Source organism: Acomys minous (genome assembly GCF_964271855.1).
Source record: "Acomys minous genome assembly, chromosome: 12".
Lineage (NCBI taxonomy): Eukaryota > Metazoa > Chordata > Mammalia > Rodentia > Muridae > Acomys > Acomys minous.
In genome coordinates this window covers 76,728,780-76,745,771 of record NC_140493.1, presented here as the reverse complement: position 1 = coordinate 76,745,771, position 16,992 = coordinate 76,728,780, and the positions used below count along the sequence as shown (strand labels likewise).

Genomic DNA, 16,992 nt, shown 5'->3' with positions numbered 1-16,992 from the left:
AGATGGCATGGGTTCCTTCCGGGACGTCGGCTGAGGAGGAAGGCCAGCTGGGTGCTTTCTCTGCCTCTCATAGCGAGCAGGTTTTCACCCAGTCCTCATTGGTAAAACTGAACAATTGAGAGTTTGCTAAAAACAACAGGTTTTCTTTTTAATTATTAAAAAAGTAACTTGCAAAATTATTTCAAAGTATTTTTATTAGTAAGACATATGTATGTTCTAGTGAAAGATTTAAAAATGTAGGCTACATATTGACTTTGTTGTGATAGGACATCAATGGTATGAATGCCTTCAGGCTGTGTGGAAACACGTAGCTATGCTCTAGTGTGCTCAGGGGTCCACGTGCTTTGAGGAACTGGGTCACAGCATATGTATGCATCTTTGTTTTCCCTGCATCAGTGAAGACCTTGGCATAAGGCAGTCACTCCACAGATAATACTGAACTTGGCTCCTAGTATTTATAATAAACATTTTGGGGTGGAGAGATGGTCAGTGGTTAAGAGTGCTTGTTGCTTATATCACAGCTGTAATAATATAAACTTTTACAGAAAATAACAGATCTAATCAATAGTAAATTATATATCAATAGGGGCTGTAGAGATGGCTCAGTGGTTAAGAGCACTGGCTGCTCTTCTAGAGGTTCTGAGTTCAATTCCCAGCAACCGCATAGTGGCTCACAACCGTCTATAAGCAGATCTGGTGTGCAGGTGTGCAGGCAGATCACTGTATACATAATAAATAAATAAATCTTGAAAAAAATAAAATAAAAAACCTGAAACAGTTTATTGGGTTTAATTTTGGTCCACAAACTTCCCCACCCCCACTGCACTTGGTCTATCAACGTCTAACTTTCTCTTGTCTGTTTCTTTTTTAGGTGAGGGCCTTGTTATGTTGCCCAGGCTAGCCCCAAACTCAGGGTCCCTCCTCTCCTTCTTTCTCCTTTCTTTCCCTTCGCCTCTCCCCTTCTACAGGCCAGCCTTTCTTTTTCAACGCAAGGCTTAAAATGTTATTTCTTCCATGCTACCCCTAAAGTGTTGTTGGTAAAGTCAACAAGTTACCCGACACTGTGCCTTCGGGTCTCTGGCCTTTGCTGTCCCCGCTACAACACCACAATCGTGCCCGACCTCCCGTTCTATTGCCACGTCACTAGTCTATCAGTAAAATAAACACGCCTCCTTAAACTTCTTGTATTTTTTTATTTTAAGCATCTTAACACTTGGCTTCCACTGACCTTCCTTTTAGCTCACTTATAGCAGCAATTTTCTTCTTAGTAATACCCCAACTCTGTTAGTTTCACCCCTTTTCCTACTATCCGTCTTCATCAAGGCCTCGCTTCTCTCACTTCTCTTCCTGCTCAGATTAGACTCCACAGTTCAACATTAAGATGGTTGTACAGACATCCTCAAGTCTCCTGTCAATTTCTTTCTTTCTTTCTTTCTTTCTTTCTTTTCTTCTTTTTTTCAAGACAGCATCTCTCTGTGTAGTGCAAGTACACCCATGCAGGTACCACACTGTGTATGTGGAGGTTATACGCTAACCTGTGGCATTAGTTCTCTCTTTTCATCTTTCTGTGAGCTCTAAGGATCAAACTCAGGCCATCAGGCTTCAGCGGGAAGCTGCTCTAGCCACTGAGCCATGCCGGTGACCCTTAGTTATCAATTTCTTCATCTGTCTCCTGTCTTCTCTATGATGTGCCCAGGATTTCTGTTTACTTATTCTGGCTATCAGGTATCCGTGCCCCTGCAGCACAGCCCCAGGACAGTTCCTTTACTAGAGAATGGCTGCACGGGCCGGGTCAGGAGAGTTCCGGGAGCTCCTGCAGGTCCCTCCAACCACTCGTGTGAACTTGGAGGCTCATCTGGGAATGGAGGCCATCGGATGGTACCAACTGCCAGCCTGTGATGGGCCCTTGAAAGCAGATGCCTTCCCCTCAGTCAAGCTTTCTAGTGAATATATCCACAACCACTATCCTGACCTCACCAAGGACTCCAAATCAGAACCACTCAACTAGAAACATCCCTGAACTCCCGACCACAGGAATCACAGCTACTGCAGAATGCTAAATCTTGGAGCAACCAGTGCACATCGAGGAGAGTGGACACAGCCCACATGAGTACTCAGTAGCTTCCCCTGTCTAGTCGGGAGCACCGTCAACCAACCATCCAGGAGATGTTTCAGTTATTACTTTTCCAGCTTATTCTGTTTTTCCTTTTTTTCTAGGACTCTGACTAAACACATATTAAGCCTTCTCTTGTATCATCACGCTCTATCACACACTTCTCTTTCCATTTTGTGGTGTGTGTGTGTGTGTGTGTGTGTGTGTGTGTGTGTGTGTGTGTATGCATGCACGTGCATGGCACTCTTGCATATGGATGGCCACGCATGTGGAGGTCCCAGGTTGATGCCCAGAATAATCTTCAATCACTCTTCCACCTTATTTATTGAGACAGGGTCTCTCATCTGAGCCCAGTTTTGCTAGCATGCTGGCTCTGGGGATCCTCTGTCTCCATCTTCTAGGTCTGGATTTATAGAAGGCAGGGCACCATGCCCACCAGGCATTTAAATGAGTTTCTGAGGTCCAAACGCCACCCTCATACTTGCCATCAAGCATTTCCATTGCAAAGCCAGCTCCCCAGCTCTGCGCACATACTCTTTCTTTTTTCTTTCTTTGAGACAGGGTCTCTCTGTGTAGCCTTAGCTATCCTGGACTTTGTAGACCAGGCTGGCCTGGAACTCACAGTGACACCTAACTCTGCCCCCCGAGCGCTGGGATTAAAGGCGTGTACCGCTATGCTCTTCAGCTAGTTCTAATCTCCTGTTAAATCCACTGGACTCTTCTTTTGGTTAGTATATCTTTCAGTTCTGAAATTGCTTAAATCTGCCTTGTCACTTTTTATAATTTTGAATTCCCTACCGAGATTTTTTTCTTTAATCTATTTCAGCTTTTATTTCTTAGATCATGAAAGACATAGTTCCAGAAAGAAAAGAACACACAGCTCCACGGTCTAGTCTGCTAATTCCAATAACTAATATTTAGAACAGCACTGTGGTGATGCGAGTGAGAATGGCCCCCACAGGGCCATGTATTAGAATGCTTGATCCCCAGTGGGTGAAAGCATTTGGAAAGGATTAGGAGGCGTGGCCTTATTGGAGGAGGTGTGCCATGGGGCGCAGGCTTGGATGCTTCAAACCCCAGTACCATTCCCAGCGAGCTCTTTCTCTTTGCCTCTGACTTGTGGATAAGGATGTGACCTTTCAGCTACTGCCCCAGTGCCTGCCTCCCTGCTGCCTGCCATGATGGTGAAGGCCTCACCATCTGAAACTGGAAGCCCCAATAACTGTTTCTTTTATAGGTTGCCTTCATCATAGTGTTTTATCACAGCAATAGAAAAGTAACTAAGATAGTTAGCTAGCACGCGTGAGTCTTTGAGTCTGAACTGTACTGTGGCAATACACCGACAATTCCACCTACTTGGGAGGTCAAGGCAAACAGGATCCCCTGAACCCGGATATAATAAAAACGCCATTAAAAATGCAAACACAACATCGAGCCAGAGCTCTTGGACGTGCAGATGCCCAACAAGAAGCAGTAACTTTATAGACAATCAACTGAGAAGCAAGTACCTGCATTGCAATGGGTCCTTGGGACATCTGAGAGCTGTAATTCATTCCCATCATGCCTTGCATGTTGGGCTGCATGACAGAGACCATAGGAAATCCTTGCTGCTGCATCGGCATCAGGCCTGCTGGAAGACACCAAGGTATTATTAAAATCAACATGTCCTAAGGTTTGTTTCCTTGAGACCATGACACCCAGAGGACTCGCTAATTGAAAAGCTGCATATTACAGTGGCAAAGGCAGTAGGGTCCTGATGAGAATCCCATCATCTACTTAGCTGTGTGATCCTGGGCAAGCTATACAATTTCCTTTCTTAAGTGAAAGTAATATTGGTTATGCCGAACTTGAATATGAATATGAGATGAAGAGCGTGGAATTAATACAATACTCAGTTTTCACCGCGGGCCCCAGTGATCTCTGAGCCCCCGGTACGCATAAGCTTGTACCCTTTCCTCTATGCTGACCTCGCGCAGCTAACAGGCTATTGTGGTGGTGACAGCATGCAACTTCCCAGCCCAGTTCTTTCTGAGACAAGATCTCATGTGACTGAAGGGCTGGCCCGAGCCTCTTGCCTCCATCTCCCGAAGCTGTAATTACAGATGTGTGCCACCACACCTTGGCTCCCGAGGCTAGTCATCAGCTTCCTTCTTGCTTTCTTGGGAGTACTTGTGCTGGGAGAAAGCCACAGCTGCACCACAGGGACACTCAAGTTGGCCGTAGGAGAGTCCATGTGGAGATCTGGGGCCCCCTCCAGAGGGGCAGCCTGAGTCTGCCACTTTGAATGAGCCATCTTGGAAGCAGATCTTTCCGTTCCATAAAACCTTCAGGTGGCTGCAGTTCTGCCTGACAGCTTTACCGCAACTCACAAGATGCTCTGAGCCAGAACCACCCAGCAAAGGCACGCTCAGAGTCCTGACTCATAGGCACATTGCAAATAACAAAATGCTTATTTAGGAAAGTGTCAGGGTCACCTGCTATATAATAGTAGACACTAACACTTGAAATTGTGAACTCTGGAAACCAAGTGTTATGTACTACCTGTGGTGGCTCATGCCCTCACTCTGTCTCTCTGTCTCTGGGACTCTGACACTCCCTCTCCCTCTCCCTCTCCCTCTCTCTCTCTCTCTCTCTCTCTCTCTCTCTCTCTCTCTCTCTCTCTCTCTCTCCTGCCAGGCTGGCCTCTAACTTCCTGAGTGCTGGGATTACAGGTGTGCACCAACCACTCCTGGCTTTTCTTAACTTTGTTCTACGCCTTGGCTTCTCATCTGTAAAACCATTTAATGCTTACTTTATCAAAGAAATGCTATTTCTTTCTTCCCTGTCCTTACATAAGCATTTACACAAAACGGTTGTCGCTATGTGAAACATATATCCTACAAGGACAGGAAAACCACGGGGACATATCCTGAGCACCAGTATCTCCCAAACTTTCCCAATGAAATATTCCCAAGAGCAGAGAAGAACAAACAGCCTTTTGGGGTTCAGTAAACAGTAAACGTCTACTACAATAAGGAACAGGTCCATATGCCTTATGCACGACAGTGAATAAAATCATAGCTTGAGCACAAATTACATTATAATTTTGTATCTTACCACACCCTGCAAGCTCATTGATTCTAACAGGTGTGTCCAACCTGTGGGCTGCACATGCAGCTTAGCTGAGGATAGTCATGAATACAGCCCAATACCAACTCCCTAGCTTACTTAACATCACAGGAACACTGTAAAAACCTGACTGTACGGTTCCGAGTGTGGACAGTAATGCAGACAGCTAGAAGTTGAGCTTCCTGGTTTGCTTTTGAGACAGGGTATCACTGTATAGATTAGACTGGTCTCAAATTCACAGAGATGTGCCTGTCTTTGCCTCTGAGTGCTGGGATTAAGAGTACGTGCCTTCATACCCAGGCCATTCCCTTTTTTTCCCCTTCTCTCTTCTCTCCCTCTCTCGCCCTCCACTCCCCTAAACCAAATACTCAACTTAAAGAAGTGCAGAAGCTGTCAGTCATGGTGGAAACCACCTGTAATCCCGGCACTGGGCAGGCTAGGGCAGGAGGATCAGAAGTTAGAGGCCGGAATATACAGTCAGACGCTATTTAAAAAACTGAACGTGTACTGAACGGTAAGGGAGAGACCAGTCTAGTAGATCTACCTTGTCCTTTCATTTGCTTTCCACTTTTCTTACTGCCTAGTTTCGGAAGCACAGACATTTGCATTTACAGGTAACAGCTAGTGGAGGCGAGCTACTTGTTTATTCATTCCGCCATTTGTTCAGGTCTCAAGGGTCTACTCCATGGCAGGCACCGTGCTCAGAACATAGCGAGGAACAAAACCAGAGCGTCACCCTATGGAATCATGTTGTACTTGGAGACAACAAATAATGAAACAAAACAACAGCAACACAAAACCCTACAAGTCAGGTTATGGTAAGAGCTGGGGCAACAAATACCACAGAGTAATGGGAAGACAAGAGCCAGAGAATGCTGTGCTTGCTCCTCTGTGCCATGTTTTTGCCAACAGGGCGGTGTGAGCACAAGAACAGGGAGGGAGGGAGGGAGGGAGGGAGGGAGGGAGGAGGGCAGCAACACAGATGCCTGAAAAAAGAGTGTCTCTGGGTTGGAGAGATGGCTCAGAGGTTAAGAGCACTGACTGCTCCTCTAGAGGTCATGAGTTCAATTCCCAGCAACCACATGGTGGCTCACAGCCATCTATAATGAGATCTGATGTCCTCTTCTGGCCTGCAGGTGTACATGTAAGCAGAGCACTGTATATATAATAAATAAATAAATAAATAAATAAATAAATAAATAGTGTCTCAAAGGCCACCAAAGGCAAAGACTGCGGTGTCATGGATAACCAGAGCAGGCTCAGCACAGCCAGTTTCCCTCTAATCTTTACGTCCTAATGTTCATTTCATCTTTCTTTTTTTCTTTTTTCTTTTTTCTTGGCTGTCCTGACTCTCTTTGTAGACCAGGCCAGCCTCAAACTCACAGTGATCCACCCGCCTCTACCTTATGAGTGCTGGGATTAAAGGTGTGCGCCACCACGGATGGCTTCATTTCATCTTTGAATGGACCATTTAGGTATTTGGTATAACTTTTAAAGCATAAAAGTATACAAAGTAAAAATTAAGTTTTCTCTCCTCGTCTCGTGATCAATCAATACTCCTGTTGGTTGTATATATTTTTAGAAATGATCTGTGCTTCAGGTCTTCAATAATCAAAATCTACTCTAAAACACTTTTTAAAAACCCTCACGCTGGACAAAGTAGTGCACGCCCGTGATCCCGGCACACGGGAGGTGGAGGCAGTAGAATCAAGAGTTGAAGGTTGGAGGGCTGGAGAGACGGCTCAGTGGTTAAGAGCACTGTCTGCTTTTCGAGAGGTCCTGAGTTCAACTCCTGGCTACTACATGGTAGCTCGCCACCATCTAAACAGGGATCTGATGCCCTCTCCTGGCATGCAGGTGTGCATGCATGCAGATAGAGTACTCATATACAGAAACTACATACATCTTTTTTTTTTTAAAAAGTACAATGTCATCCTCAACTATACAGTGAATTCCATTCCAGTCTAGACCACATGAAATCCTATCTCATAAACAAAACAAGGGCTGGTGAGTTGGTTCAGTGGGTAAGGGGTTTGCTGCCAAACCTGAGAGCATAAGTTCAGTACCTAGAACTGTCAGGTGGAAGGGGACAGCCAGCTGCCACGAACCTCTTACTCTGCACACGCACTCAGTGTGGCACTGATACACACACTACATGAATGTAAAAAACAAAACAAAACAAAACAAAACAAAAAACACTGAAACAACAACAAAACAATCCCTCCAAAACAATTCCAAATTTCAGGGAATAAAGGGATGGCTCAGTGGTTAAAAGCACTTGCTGCTCTTGACAGAGGACCTGGGTTCAATTCCCAGCATCCACATGGTGGCTCATAACCACCTGTAACTCCTGTTCCAGGGGATCTGACAATTCTCCTGACTTTCATGGACTCTAACACATCTGTGGTACACAAATATACACCCAGGCACTACACACACACACACACCATTTTTTTTTGTTCATTTTCTGTGTTCTGTGTGTGGATTTTCACCTCAGTGTGTAAAAACCTGCAAAGCAATGAGCCACACATGACAGTAAACACAACTGTAAGTACAGCCGAATACCATAGACCATTTGATGGAAATCTGGGACATCTGCGCACAGCTGGCTTATAAAACACACACGCGCGCACACAATGAAAAGAATACAACTGCTCCTTGGAAGGTTGGCCTGAAACTCAGCCTCTCCCACTGATGGAGAGAGAGTCGGAGTGAGCTTTGCCCGCCTGCTCTGAGTGCCCTTTATCTTTCATCTCTGCTGGTGACCTAGGAGCTTCTGTTTCCCCTGTGAGTCTCCTGTAGCCAACCGGCACTGGCTTTGTGAGAAGGGCCACTTTTCAAAAGCAGCTGGGGCAGAGGGGAGCAAAGGGGGAAGTTAGTGGGACTGAAGAAGGGAGCAGAAAGAAGCAATGCAAGTGTGGGTAACCTCTCCCTCAGTTCCTGTTTATGGCAGGATGGGTCAAAATGTTACACCCTAACTCCTGGTGCCTTCAAGGTAAGGCTAGAATTGACACCAGCGGGCTCCAGTTCTACAGCTAAGAGACAGAAGTTTATCCCTATAAATGGATAAAACTGAGACCCACAGCCAGGCGTGGTGGTGCACACCTTTAATCCTAGCATTTGGGAGGCGGAGGCAGGTGGATCACTGTGAGTTCAAGGCTAGCCTGGTCTACAAAGTAAGTCCAGGAAAGCCAAGGCTACACAGAGAAACCCTGTCTTAAAAAACAAAAAACAACAACAACAACAACAACAACAAAACCAAACACTGAGACTCACCTATCTACCTACCTACCTACCTTTCTTTCTTTTCTTTTCTTTTTTTTTTTTTTTTTTTTTTTGGCTTTTCGAAACAGGGTTTCTCTGTGTAGCTTTGGCTGTCCTAGACTCACTCTGTACACCAGACTGGCCTTGAATTCACAGCGATCTGCCTGCCTCTGCCTCCTGAGTGCTGGGATTAAAGGAGTGCACCGCGACACTCAGCTCATAACTTATTTTCTTATCCATTTAATTTCTCGTTCAGAAACAGTAAAAAGCAACTTCAGCTTGGGGTCTGAGGACCTGGCTTAGTGTGTATGAGGCCCTTGGTTCCATTCCAGTACTGACAAGGAAACGTAAGCTTTCACATACCTTGTGGGGGTCTCATTCCACCTGGGACAGGAAACATGAAGCTGAAACCAGAACACAAACAAGTCAGTTCTGTGTAAATTTTCAAACAAAACCCGATTCCTGGACAAATGAAAGAATCAGACAGAGCCTGCTGTCGGCCCAGTAGTACAATGATGCCTTATTAATATATTAAAATTTTTCTCAGCACTCAGGGAGGCGGAGGCAGGTGGATCTCTGTAAGTTTGAGGGCAGCCTGGTCTACAGAGTGAGTTCCAAGACAGCCCGGATACACAGAGAAGCACAATCCTCCTGCCTCCATCTCCTCAGGGCTAGAACAATGTGCATGAGCCAGCTATAAGTCTTTAAAATATTTTTTTATTTAGAATATTCTATGTCAGAAGCTGGTGTGTGTGTGTATACTGTAAAATGTTATCCTTTGGATAATTTTAAGCACATAATTCAGTGATATTGAGGACATTTACAGTGTTGAAACCATTACCGCCACTCATTAGTCATGTTCAGGGCTTTTCCTTCAGCCCAAACAGAAACTCTGGTGCCACCATACCCCACGGTATCCCCCCGTACCCCACGGTATCCCCCCGTACCCCACGGTATCCCCCCGTACCCCACGGTATCCCACCGTACCCCACGGTATCCCCCCGCACCCCACGGTATCCCCCCGCACCCCACGGTATCCCCCCGCACCCCACGGTATCCCCCCGTACCCCACGGTATCCCCCCGTACCCCACGGTATCCCCCCGTACCCCACGGTATCCCCCCGTACCCCACGGTATCCCCCCGTACCCCACAGTATCCCCCCGTACCCCACGGTATCCCCCCGTACCCCACGGTATCCCACCGCACCCCACGGTATCCCACCGCACCCCACGGTATCCCCCCGTACCCCACGGTATCCCACCGTACCCCACGGTATCCCACCGCACCCCACGGTATCCCACCGTACCCCACGGTATCCCACCGTACCCCACGGTATCCCACCGCACCCCACGGTATCCCCCCGTACCCCACGGTATTCCCACCGTACCCCACGGTATACCCACCGCACCCCACGGTATCCCACCGTACCCCACGGTATCCCACCGCACCCCACGGTATCCCACCGCACCCCACGGTATCCCACCGTACCCCACGGTATCCCACCGCACCCCACGGTATCCCACCGCACCCCACGGTATCCCCCCGTACCCCACGGTATCCCACCGCACCCCACGGTATCCCACCGCACCCCACGGTATCCCACCGCACCCCACGGTATCCCACCGCACCCCACGGTATCCCACCGTACCCCACGGTATCCCACCGTACCCCACGGTATCCCACCGTACCCCACGGTACCCTATGAGAGAGACTGTGGTTTGGATGTGACATCTCTGCTATCAGACATTTTGAGAAGAACAACATGCCACAAAGTGTGTTTTAGGAGCTTGCTTTAATGGCAGCATATGGAAGTAAAAAGAACTGGCCTAGAAAATGCCACAGTGTTCTTAATGAGTTATTTTAAAAGAGCGATAAGTAAGGCAGGAGGGATGGAAAAGCAGTGGGCACCAGATATGGAAGAGGAAGACTGGGGAGAACCCAGCAGCTGCCAGGGTGGGGCCCAGCAGTGAGAAGGCAGAGACCCCTCAAGGAGGGTGCTGAGCTGGGGCGACTACATGGACTGGGGTGCTTTGTGCTGGCCAGGGCAGCCCAGCGACAGGCCTGGGGAGGGACCCCAAGGAGCAAGCAGTTCAGCAGGGTTAGAAACATTCGTTACTCAAGCTGGGCCTGGTGGAGCACACCTCGTCGCCTGAGTAGCTAGGACCATAGCCGTGTGCCACCGTGCTGGGCTGTTCACGGGATGAGAAGTGAGTGGAAGGGGAGCTCTGGTAGCCATCTGCTTTAAGAGACGCCACTCACACACGGAGATGGAGGAGCTTAGTAGCGAGAGGTACAGTTAAGTAGGCAACCAGGCAAGACTTTGCCAAATCAGCCTTAAAGAATGGTGGAGTGGCTCTGTAAACACTTGGCGTTGTAGTCTAAAGAGACTACAGTCGCAGTCCCCTTAGTCCCCTACCCGTCTGCTTCCCCCTTTGCCAAGTGAGGACACAGAAGCCAACATCTGTCAAGGTCCCAACTACGGCAAGCAGAGAGAAAATACAGGATGTATGACAGGGCTGGAGAGACGCTTGAGTTCAGTTCCCAGCATCCACATGGTGGCTCACAGTCACCTGTAACTCCATTTCCAGAGGATCTATCACCCTCTTCTGATTCTGAGGACCCCAGGCATGTGTGTAGTGCACACATATAGGTAAAACCCACACACATTAATAAATCTAAAAAATGATTTTAAAAATACCTGTTATAAATAAAAGCTATTTGAAAAGCTAAACACACATTTAAAACTGTGTACTGACAAATATGACTTAATCTAATAAAAATTCAACAATCTACAGTTGTTTAGTGACTCCTGTATTTTTATGACGGAACTATTTAGCTAACTAGCACTAACATGTTTTTCTTTTCATTTGTGTTTCTGTATGTGGATACCCACGGAGGCCAGAAGAGGGCGTCAGATCCCTTGGAGCTGGAGTTACAGCCAGCTACTAGATTACTCCCCCGTGCTAGTGTTAATCTCTCCAACTCCATAACATTCTATTTTGTTACATTTGTGTGTGTGTGTACGTGCGTGCGTGCCTGTGTAGGGGGTGTTCATGTGGAGGTCAGAGGACAATTTGAGCGAGTCAGTTCTCTCCTTGTACCTTGTGGGTCCCTGAGGTTGAACTCAGGTCAAGACGCTTAGCAGCAAGCTCCACCCCCAGCCAGGCCCTAACAAGTAGCTAAGGAAGCTGCTAATAAGACAGCTAAACTTGAGAGAAGGAAGGGGGTGGGGTGGGGCGGGGTGGGGTATGGATGGCAGCACGCTTTGAAGAATTTGACTTGAAGAGTCAAACCCTAACTGAAATGCTGCCAAGTCTCAGACCCAAAGCTTTGCTTGTAACCTACATTTGCTACCTACCGGCTTTCATGTCTCAGGCCTGGACTCCCAAATACAGTTTTCTCAATGGATCTTCTCGGCCTCAGGCTCTGGTTTCTTTCTTCTCCACCCCCCCCCCCCGTCCCGCCCCGCCCCCCGACAAGGTTTCTCTGTGTAGCCCTTGCTGTCCTAGACTTGCTGCGTACATCAGGCTGGCCTTGAACTCACATAGATCCGCCTGCCTCTGCCTCCTGAGTGTTGGGATTAAAGGCGTGCGCCACCACGCCCACCCCACCCCCACCCCCACCCTTGCACAGCCCCAGGCTCTGGTTTCTAATACTTCTAATACAACCCCCGGTGAGAATCATTCAGGAAAGATCAGAAGATGCGCGCACACGCACGCACCTGGACTTAGCACGGAAGGATGCCTCTGGGGCTCAGAGTCCCCTACTTTACCCTCATGGCCTCTTTCAGTCTGACATACTTTTCCTTTCCTTTTCACCCCAAGAATCTCTATCCAAAAGCAGCCTTTCTGACACTGCAGGTATGTTGCTTCCACAGCATTTGCTAGCCCCGCCCCCTCCCACCCCCACAATCCCAACTCCTTTCTCTTCCTCCTTCTACCCCCTACACAGCTGAAAATCAACTTCACTATTGCCTATGTTGGTGGAACCCACAAATATTTACATTTAAAAACATGCCAGGATAGCCAAGAACCAGCAGAAGCCGGAGAGACAAAGCACCCACAGCGCTTGCTAGAGAGCAGAGAAACAAAGTGCTAAGGTTACTTTGTGAGCACTGGGGCAGGTTATGTGTCTTTTGAACCCATCAGGGCAGTGGCGCTCGGCCTTCCTAATGCTGTGACCTTTTAATACAGTTCTTTATGTTGTGATGACTCCAACCATAGAATTATTCCATTGCCACTTCATAACTGTAAGTTTGCGACCGCTGCGACTCTTAATGTAAATATCCGAGATGCAATCCTCAAAGGGGTCACGACCCACAGGTTGAGAACTGCTGCGGTTGAGCATCACGAATACTACTGTTTAGCTAAGTGTGGTTGTGCTACACTTTTCGGCATTTAATGACTACAAGCAGGGTCACTAGAGACTCATTCCAATTGCTTTCGGCTCTGTTACTTGGTTAAAGGGAAAATACTGCCATTTATAAGTTTCAGGCATTTTACTCTAGGATAGTCCGTTCAGTGTATTGGGCAAAAGCAGCTGTTTGCATGTAGCTGGCTACCGTTGACTAGACTTTTAGAAAATTCAGTAGCGAAAAGAAAGTATTTAAGAAATAGTATCTAAGGCAGAAAGAATGCCTCAGAATCGGTTCCAGTTGGTAATTTTTTTTTTTCACTGAAAGCTTAGAGAGTGCTGGCTTTTGTTTTTCTTTTAAGATTTATTTATTAATTTATTAATATGTATATAGTTCTCTACCTGCATTCCAGAAGAGGGCATCAGGTCATTTATGGGTGGTTGTGAACCACCATGTGGTTGCTAGGAATTGAACTCAGGACCTCTGGAAGAGCATTCAGTGCTCTTAACCTCTGAGCCATCTCTCCAGTACCTTTGTTTTTCTTCTACTTGCTACTATGTCAGTTTTTTTTTTTTTAATCAGATAACTTTAGCCCTTAGCACTGCTTTCTCCAAGCCAAAATATTCCTGACTGGAGTGTACAGTTTCTCAGCCTAAGAAAGTATCTAATAAATGTAACACAAAATGCCTTTCAAAGGGTCATTGTAACCACTTCTCAGTGCCCTCTGCCTGGAACCTGTTCGAGTTCACACGTGTTGGTGTTCCAGTTCTTTTCCTTAAGAAGGGAGCTCAGGGTGCCCAGGCTGACCTCAAACTTGCCATGTAGCCGAGCATGTCTGAACTCTTGCTTATATCTCTTCAGAACTGGTATCAGTGGCATGCACCAGCACAGCTGGCTGGACATTAAAATACTATAAACCAAATCAAGGAATGCACCGTGGGTCTTTCCCTACCCCCTCTAAAAATAAAGATAACATCTGTGTCTAAAAATATCAAATTGTTTAAAAATTCCTAGAACTGGTCCCATTATTAATCATACATTTGATTATATTAATGCCATTTAGGAACACTTTAGAAATTCTCATCGTGTATTTATATTCTCCAGGCAAAAACGATTTATAACAACCACTAAAGAAAACCCCTAAGAAACAGTGACAAAAAAAAAAAAAAGGAAGCAACATTTAATGTGAAAGACACGTAGAGGAAGCGGAAAACCCCACCACACACAGTTGGCTTATTCAAGTGACTGCTTTTTTTTTTCTCCTGCGACTGAGTGTATATAATCATATACGCACCTGTAAGAGGCGAGAACTTTAAAATCCTTTCCACATTTGGAGTGCAAGTGAATCCAAAATTAAACTACACGTGAAAAAGCCCAAACACTTCGCTTTCCAAAGATAACTTAGGACATTTGAAAATGAAAAGCTAATTTTACCCTGGGATATGTGTGCTGTATGTGTAAGCTAATTAAACACAGATTTAAGTCATGATAGAAACGGGGTGCAGGAATTCTGGAATCAAGCATTTCGTTAAATGATAGTGAACTTAAGTTACAAATGTCTCTCGTCATTCTGATTATAGGAAGCACCGGTTAGTAATTATCTGAAATATAACAAAGGGCAGATTTTTTTTAAAAGAGCTCAATCAGGTCAGGAAGCTTTTGTGGTAACAAGAGCATAACCGCTTCTGCTCAGTGAGTTCTCTTTGTTTCAAAATGTCTTATTAAAAAGGAGGCAGAAAAGTGTTGAGTTAATCTACAAGACTCAAGACAAAGGTCTTCAGATTTTCCTATTTGTACATGAAGAAAAGGGACAGGACAGGACGCTCTATAAGGGGAAAGACAATACAGTCACTCTCAAAAAAACAAAAAAACAAAAACACAACAACAACAAAACGGTTTTGTGCTCTCATTGTCTCAGCCTTCGCTCCAACAGTAGCAGCTCAAGCCCAGAAAGTCTGGAAGGGAAACGCGGGCGCTCAAGGCCCCGCAGCAGGTGCGGCGGCGGAGCCTGCACAGGAGCGCGCTCCCCGTGGGTCCCCAGGACGCCTGCGCCCCGCAACCGTCGCCGCTGCGCTCCGCACCACCTGCCCATCCCGCCGATCCGGCCAGTCCCGCGCCCCGCCGACCCACCTGCCTGCCCCGCCGGGCCCCGCGCCCGCCCCCGCCGCGCCGCTGGCTCCGGCTCCCGGCCGCAGCGCCATCTTGCTCCGGGCCGCTGCCGCGCCAGCAGCTGTCAGCCGAAGACAGGCACTTCCGGGGCAGACACCGCCCCACCAAGCCGGGGCCGACGACGGGGCGGGGCCACGCGCCCACGTGACTCCAGAGTCTTCGGGCACGAGCTGCGCGATCCCGCCGCTTGCTGCAGGGTTCATAGCACTGAACCCTGAGTGGTACCTTTGTCAACGCGGGTCTGCACTAGTGCAGAGTAGGTCCTGGTTTTTGAGCTGGATGGAGGGACACAGGTGCTCCTTTGCTGCTCCTTTGCACAGCAGACAGATCCTAGACGGCCCTCTGACTCGTTTCAGCATCCATGATACTTTAGTTAGCAGCACATGAACCCAGCAGACATGAATAGGACATCCTCCCAGGTACACTACTCTTGTGTTTGATTCTGCCATCTTGCCTTGTAGTGTTTCCTTCCCAAGAAAGGCACAAGCACAATCATGCTGAACCTATGTAGGCTGTTTTTACCTTGCCGCCCCCATCCCCAATCAAGCTACCTGGAAGTAAAACTTGTCATAAGTGAACTTTGTCAATCAAACTCTCAGATAATGGATTAGTTATACCCAGTAACTGCCACTTCTTGCCTTACAGCTTTCACTGACAATTGGAATAGGTTTTTAGTTACTAGACATAAACCACCGGTCAAGTGTTTTTGTGCCCCTATGAGTTATTACTCATATTTGAGAAATGAGAAAAACCAATCTTGAAAGTTCTTATAATATACCCAGATCTCGGAGCTACAGGCAGCAAGATGAGGACTCAAATCCAGGCCAGCCTGGCTACTAGGTCCTTGCTCCTTTAACTGGACCATGCCCCGTTATCTGTGGGATCTTTATTTTTTTCTATGTTGTTTGGTCTTGATTGTTCACTATTTTCACTCTTCCTCTTCCCTGACAAAAGTGACATTTATGTAGCAGAGACCTGACTGACCCTTCGACAAGCAGAGCTGATACAGATTTCGTAGCTACTTCATGGACTGGGTGGTTGCTCAGGAGAGAACAAAGAGAAAATAAGGAGATCAGGGCTGTGCAGGTGATGCTAGCCTCTCCACCTGCAGCCTTCCCAGGACCCCCACCTGAGGTGGAGTCCTGCTCCCATGCTTCACGGTCAGCGCCTCACACCACACATTTTATTCCTATTTATTCATCCCTGTCGTTAATTGCAAAAGTGGTGCTGTCAGCAAGCCTGTGTTCCTAAAGGAAAATGTTTGTTGAAGGACTGTCTGTTGTGAGTTTACGAAGCTTCTAACACACAGGTACCTTTAATCTTACAACACAGGAGAAACTGGAGCACTAAGAAATTAAAGAACACAGGTGGCAAACGGTTCCAACTATATTCCACTTCCATGATACAAATGGACTTGAAGAGCGGCAAGAATAAATGTACTTTTATTTATTTATTTAATTTTACTCCCAGGAGCCATTAGTATATTTAAATAAATCCTGATTTAGAAAAACCTTTGTCCCATCTATTCAAGAAAGTCTCCTCTCTCTCATGTTTGTATTCTCGGTAGTAAAGGGGATGAAACAGGAAGATTAGTGTGAGTTCCAGGCTAGTCTGAGCTACAGAGATCCCTTCTCAAAACTCACACACGTTAAAGAGGTCTCCGGTGCTGATTTTAGAATGAATCATCAACTGCTCAGAGTAGAGGGGACAGGTTTAACTCAGGTGCTGGCAGTCACCTGCACTGCAGTCCTGTGGCAGCACGCATCCTATGCAACTCTTGGCACCAGTCTGAAGTGCTTTAACTTGTACCAAGCCTTTTTTAGCTCACTGTACAGAACAGGCGATCAGGGAAAGCCTGTGCACTGTGCACTGCCTCGGTCCGCGTGTGACTGGCAGAGGGTGGAGGAAGGCCACCAAGCCTTACGAGGATAAGCCTGAGAGAATGCAGCCAGGTGTATCGTGTAACAGGAATGTTCTTCCTCA

The 16,992-nt window shown here is 47.0% G+C and overlaps 1 protein-coding gene across 11 annotated transcripts in view; it reads right to left on the bottom strand.

Annotated features, from left to right (window-relative positions):
• Window positions 1-15,122, bottom strand: part of SYNRG (synergin gamma) — a 74,729-nt gene extending 59,607 nt beyond the window's left edge. For 4 of the 11 annotated variants that reach the window (XM_084750489.1, XM_084750491.1, XM_084750492.1 and 1 more), the window contains exons 1-3: window positions 14,971-15,121; window positions 8,849-8,889; window positions 3,622-3,743 (exon numbers count right to left, since the gene is read on the bottom strand). In XM_084750489.1, coding sequence (XP_084606615.1) covers window positions 3,622-3,743; window positions 8,849-8,889; window positions 14,971-15,041 — 234 coding nt within the window. In that variant the 5' untranslated portion in view covers window positions 15,042-15,121. Of the gene's footprint in view, window positions 1-3,621; window positions 3,744-8,848; window positions 8,890-14,970 lie in introns of all 11 variants that reach the window. The other 7 variants (XM_084750490.1, XM_084750493.1, XM_084750494.1 and 4 more) reach the window with 3 other exon arrangements.
• Between the last annotated feature and the right edge of the window lie 1,870 nt (window positions 15,123-16,992).